Source organism: Ananas comosus, linkage group 2 (assembly GCF_001540865.1).
Source record: "Ananas comosus cultivar F153 linkage group 2, ASM154086v1, whole genome shotgun sequence".
NCBI lineage: Eukaryota > Viridiplantae > Streptophyta > Magnoliopsida > Poales > Bromeliaceae > Ananas > Ananas comosus.
Genome location: NC_033622.1, coordinates 11,684,212 through 11,690,361, shown reverse-complemented (window position 1 = coordinate 11,690,361; position 6,150 = coordinate 11,684,212). Strand labels below are relative to the sequence as shown.

Here is a 6,150-nt window from a genome sequence, read left to right as displayed (position 1 = left end):
TTTAGTGCGCAAAGTGCATGCAAATAGTTTCTCCAATTGTCTGGTTGCAGCCACCCAAGTTGGATGCAAAAGAAAACAGCTAACAACTGAACCCCACAAACCCCACATAGAATAAAAGGAAAATAATATCATATGTTTTCAGAAGACAATGAAAATAATCACCCACCACACCTCCCACAACGGCCAGAGCCGGAAAAAATTAATAACCAATAAAAGAATAGCCTCAGTACAACACAAGCCTACAGTTTTCTGCACCAAAACGAACCCCCCCACAGCTAACAAAAGATGCCTTACCACCCCTTCATCACAATCTTCTCAACAATATAATTCATGTTATCACACATTATATATATATATATACACACTAATCCCACCAAATAGATAATGGTAGAAGATAAATATAGCAATGGTAGATAAACACCTTAGAAATGTGTAGTGTTAGAGATATAAAGTACTACCGATAAAAATGACGAATGCAGTAGTTGTACTCAGCACCTCTTAAAAGAATTTGAACTTCAAATTAGTTCTAATATCTTTTTTTTAGGAAACTGGATCAGAAATAGTCTTATGTTAGTAATAACAATATATAGTAACACTTGCACCAAAAAAGGTATTGTGTTCTCCTGGTTTGGTTCTCTAGAGTAGGAGAATATACATAAAGAGGGAATGAGCATTTGTTGAGTGCAATGAAGCATGCATCTGCTTACTTTTCCATACAACAAGAACTTCCTACTGCAAAAATTGAAGCACACTTTCTTGATCAAACTAATTAACAGCTTGACCATTAATTTCTATGCATTTTCACGACTATATAATATTGAGCAACGGTGACGAAGGTGGCGGTGATACGGTCGAAGACACCGTCGGGTGGCTACCATTCGTTTTGTCGAGGAGACTGCTAATCGATCGGGCCTTCACCGTTCCAATCTTCTTCTTCTTACTCCCTCGCACTGCCTTCTCCTCCCCCTCCGCCTCCTCCTCGAAAAGCACTTCTTTTCCATTATCGGCTTCTGAGCTCAGCTGCTGCTTCGGCTTCTCCAGAAGCTCCTGAGACGAAGAAGATGCAGCAACCGAACCATCTCCGCCTTTCACAGAAGCGCTTCTTTTCGATTTGGCTGTAACACCCAATTGGCCGCGCACGCTACTCATGCTCTTTAGCCTCCCTTTGCCGAGATGGTGCTCGCAAAGAGAGTAACCCACAAGCGTTTGCTGGCAGCACCTCCACCCTCTTCCGTTCACGCGGCTGCACCGCGAGCCCTCCATTAACACCGCGGGGCTCCGCCTCTTCTTCCCTGCACTTGCGTTCGCCGTCACTCCTCCCTTCTCCTCCTTCGTCCCTTCGCTATTGCCCTCCTTGCTGTCGCCGCCGTTATCCGCGGTGCAATGGTCGATAAGTGAAGTGGTGTTCGCTCTCGCTCTCCCCATAGGCTTCTTCTCTTTCTTAACTGGGTTCTCTTCGGATACCTCAGTACTACGACCACCATTGTCACACACTCCTTTTCTTTTCCTATGAGAGAGAGCCTTCTCTCTGGAGCTTGAGCCACTCCCTATTCTGTGGAGACAAAGAGGTGCCCAAGTGGAACAATGGATGTTGGGTGTAACTATATAAGCACACAATACATCACACCTAGCTACCATTATCGACATATATAGGGGACATATATAGGTCCATTTTAGAATCCATTTAGCCAGCACTTTGTGCAATACAATAACACATACATTTTATGGGTTAATAATAAGTCTAAGAGAAAATAAGGAGGTGTGTGTGTGTGTGTGTGTGTGTGTGTGTGTGTGTGTATGGGTGCATGGATGGATGGGATGGTGGGATGCCATGATGGGTCAAGCTGGCATGCATGGCATTAGCGAAAACATGGGATGCTTTTTTCCCCTTTTCCNTGTGTGTGTGTTTATGCAAGTGTGTCAGTGTGTGTGGATGGGTGCATGGATGGATGGGATGGTGGGATGCCATGATGGGTCAAGCTGGCATGCATGGCATTAGCGAAAACATGGGATGCTTTTTTCCCCTTTTCCTTTACCACCAGCTATAGGAGATGTAACAAGGCATTTCCAAAAGGGCAAAAAACAGGAAAAAATAAAGAAAATTAAAAAAAGATAAGAAAAAAAGAAAGGGGGGTGAACTCTTTTAATTTACCTACCTCTTATTACTATTAACTTGGGCATCCCATCTCCTCCTTGAATCCACCATCTTCTCCCCTTCCTTCTCATCCTTCACTTCCTTCATCAGCAACTGCACCAAAAACCCAAAAAAAAAAAGAAGAAAAAGAAAAAAAAAAAACCATTAGAAACACCACCCACCAACATCCAATTGAGAGAGGATATTCTACTACTTAGTCTCATTGCACCCATTTGGAAACCCAGAAACCAAAGAAAAGAAATCTTAAAAGAAAAAAAAGAAAAAAAAAAAGAAGAAGCTAGATGGAGTTTAAGGGTGCAGTAGAGAAGAACAAATTTAGAGGAAAAAGAAAGGTAGATGAGTAAATACCTCAACATGGGTAGTATTTGGGGTAGTAATGCAACAAGTGGAGATGTGGGAAGGATCCACTACAATCGTTGGATAAGGATTAGTAGAGAGAGGTGGATCCTTTAAACCCCTCTTTGTGGGATCTTCCCCCAGGAAAAAATACCCATGATGGGGTTCTATTGTTAGATCCCCATCTGGGTGCAACCCCTCTCCTATTTCTCTCTCCTTTAGCAGCCCCTCTCTTGTTCCATTTTGTGGTGGTGGGAGTGGGAGAGATGGATCTGAGACCACCAAAGAAGAAGAAGAAGAGAGAGGAGAAGAGGAGGAGGAGGAGAGATGAGGTCTCTTGCGGATCCTCATAGATGGGATTGGGAGAGATGGATGGATGAGGAGAGAGAGAGAGAGAGAGAGAGAGAGAGAGAGAGAGAGATTTGGAAGAGTGCAAAACCTTCCCCTCAAGAGGGCTAAATAATAAAGAGGGGGATTTTGGTTTTGGTGATTTTTTTTTTTTTTCCCTACAGTGTTTGTGTCTCTTTTGTTTATTATAGCTAGATGGGTATTTAATAGCAATTAATTAAATAATTGAGGGTGGTGCAGTTCCAGCACGAGCTTGAGGCAAGAAATTATAGCATCAGTGTATAAATAAATGTACAAAACCCCTCTCAACTTTTAGTTTTAGAGTTACTTTTAATTTCACTATATGTAGCTTTTTTTTTTTTTAACCTAATTAAATAAATCCTTCTTCGCAAGCGAAGTTATCAATTGGATAATCGCTCAAGATGAATGTGCTAAACCGATCTTATGAAGCTTTATTAATTGCACAATAAAAAATATCTTTTCTATTTTAATGCTTGCAAAGACAATAAAATTGAAGATAAATTAATCCTATTCTTCAATCTCAATAACTTAAGGGTGCGTTTGGTTCGCATTATGAAAGATTACTAGAAATAAAAGATATTCGAGAATCTTATTCCTATTCATCCTATCACTAAGAATGTGGAATTCCTGTGTTTGGTTCGCACGGTAATATTAATTAGCCATGTTATTTAATATTGCAAAAAATATACAGTTAATTAATTTATTTATTTAATTAATTTTAGATAATGTTACCAAAAGTTTTAACATCTTTTTAGAAAAAAAAAGAGAGAGAGTATAAGTTAGAGAGAAAGCATAATTAAAAAAATAGAAAGAAAAATAAAGTCGAAATTAGAGGGGAATGAGAGAGTTGAAATTTTAGAAAGAGAGAGAGAAAGCTTAGTTTAGAGAGAGAAAAAAAAGTTGAATTTTAGAGAGAACAATAAGTTTAGAGAGAGATATAAGGTTAGAGTGTAAAGAAAAATAATATCAATTAGCTGGCGGGTAGGAAGACAGAAAAAGATTAGACATATTATGATTACCCCAATCCATTAATATGAGGATACCCACCCTCCCTCAAGGGAATGAGATTAATACTTTAGGGTGAATCTTATTCCCAAGTGAATCCAATATTACCAACTAGATTATTTAGTGCGTTTAGCCAAACACCGTCATATTTTTTTATTCCCATTGGATTACTAGGAACCTTTAAAAGATAGCGCGAACCAAACGCATCCTAAATGTTATCTACGCGAAAAATAGTTTTTTTTTTTTTTTTGCATTTTGAAGTTTTATAAGATCATTTGCAAGATATGCTACCCACACAATTATTTAATTAGCCAATTCGCTTGCCGAAAACGTTAATAGAACTATGTAATAAAGTCTATAGAATCTAATTACCACAATTAAAAGCTTAGATTGTCATTTGATAAAGCTATGAAGTTCTAGGGTTGTTTGGTTTTCTTTTTCCAATTTATATTAGGTAAATTTATTTTAGTTTAAATTTTATATTCAAAAGACTATCAAATTACTTAAACTAAACAAATTGAAAAAGTTGGATTTTTTTTTTTTGAGAGATAGATAACACGCTACCCGCTTCGTTTATTTCATTTAGAAATAAACTTAGCTGGAAATGTGAATCAACTAGGATTCGAACTTGGGTCTCGAATACCAACCATCAAGCCTTTTGCCACTTACTCTAGGAATGGTCTATAGTTAAAATTTTGAAAGATTGACTAGTTAAATCAAAATGCATGGTCTATAGTTCAAATAAGTTTTATATATTTTTACCTTTATATTATAGAGACTTTAAAATTAGAATATGAATTATTAGTTTAATTTTACTACGTACAAAAAGTTCATTTACAAAAACCTATAAATTTAGACCCCAATTTATTCTAAATCGAACAAAATTCCTCCTTCCATGGTTGATTTTTGTGACTATTTGATGCTTAACTAATTGCTCTTAAGATTTAAGGATAAAAAATGTGTGGAGAATCCTCAAATATAGACCAGTTTGAATTAGTCTTCTAAATTATAATATTTCTACTGGGACCTACTCAAATTTTGATATTTTCTTTTTTTTTGGGGTTTAGTGCAATTTTTTTCAAATAAATTAGATATTTAATCAAATTGAGAGATAACTTAAATTTTGATAATTTCTTTTTTGGGGGTTTAGTGCAATTATTTTCAAATAAATTAGATATTTAATCAAATTGAGGGATAATTTTGTCAAATTTATTAGTTCAAACTAATTTGCAGAAAGCAATTAGATTGACTAACTGCTAACAGCTCGTTGAGTTATGAAACTAGTTATGAAACTTAATAAATATTTTACCTCAATTAACTTTAAAAATTTATATTAAAATTAAATGCTAAAAAATGTAAGTAAAGTTAACAGATCTATTTCAGAATAACCTATAGTTGAGAGGATCTCCGTACATTTTTACTAAATTCAAATTATATATTTATTTATTTGTACTAGCTGAGTGTTACATTCAAATGCACAGAACAATGATTTTAATTGATTTCAAATTAATATAAATTTTTGCATCATATTTATTAAAAAATTTACAATATAAATTATATATTTTACAAATTCATATGTTATATTTTATTAGAAAATATCCTATATTTTATATATATATATATATAAATATATATATATATATTGAATATTTTTATATAATTTTTGAATTTTGATAAATTTAAAATTTAAGTATGTTGTTTAAACTAAAAGCATCAAAATTTAATTCACATTTACTTTTAATTTAAAATTTAATTTTGATTCACCATAATTAGATATTTTAATTGTTAATTCAAATTTGATATTCAAAATTTATTAATTTAAATTTATTAAATTTAATTCTGATCCACTATAATTAAAAAATTTTAGTTATTAATTCAAATTTTATACCAAAAATTAAGTTTAATTCATGATTTAAACTCAAATTTTAATTTTTAATATAAAATAGATGGATAGGAATACTTTTTTTTTAATAGATTGATCATAATTCATAAATATTTATTTTTATTTGAGATATTTTTTAACAAATTAATCATAACCGTTTTTAGGATTAGATTTATAAACCAATAAAAATATTATTTTTTAATAGATTAATCATAACGTTCTTATTTAAGATATTTTTTAACAAATTAATCATAACTGTTCGTAAAGAGTATTTTTTTTTATTTCTTTTTTAATTTCGTCTGTAATTGCAAAATTTTTATACAATTTTTATATATAGTGTAGATATATATATCCATTAGGTATATCTCAACTACATTTATTAAATTAAATTTGAATTTTAAAA

General features: G+C 33.3%; 1 protein-coding gene across 1 annotated transcript; it reads right to left on the bottom strand.

Moving 5' to 3' along the window:
* Window positions 550-3,015, bottom strand: LOC109724760. Its single transcript, XM_020253695.1, has 3 exons — window positions 2,504-3,015; window positions 2,157-2,248; window positions 550-1,552 (listed from the first exon to the last, which is right to left on the bottom strand). Exons 1-3 carry the CDS (start codon window positions 2,840-2,842, stop codon window positions 808-810), a joined length of 1,176 nt encoding a protein of 391 aa, XP_020109284.1. The 5' UTR covers window positions 2,843-3,015; the 3' UTR covers window positions 550-807.

What these genes read in the sequence shown, in the direction of transcription:
- LOC109724760 (XM_020253695.1), bottom strand. Translation starts at nt 2,842, where the DNA reads ATGAGGATCCGCAAGAGACCTCATCTCTCCTCCTCCTCCTCTTCTCCT. An exon ending in CAAATACTACCCATGTTGAG is followed by an intron (nt 2,249 to 2,503) that starts GTATTTACTCAT and finishes TTTTTGGTGCAG; the next exon opens with TTGCTGATGAAGGAAGTGAA. An exon ending in CAAGTTAATAGTAATAAGAG is followed by an intron (nt 1,553 to 2,156) that starts GTAGGTAAATTA and finishes TTGTCTCCACAG; the next exon opens with AATAGGGAGTGGCTCAAGCT.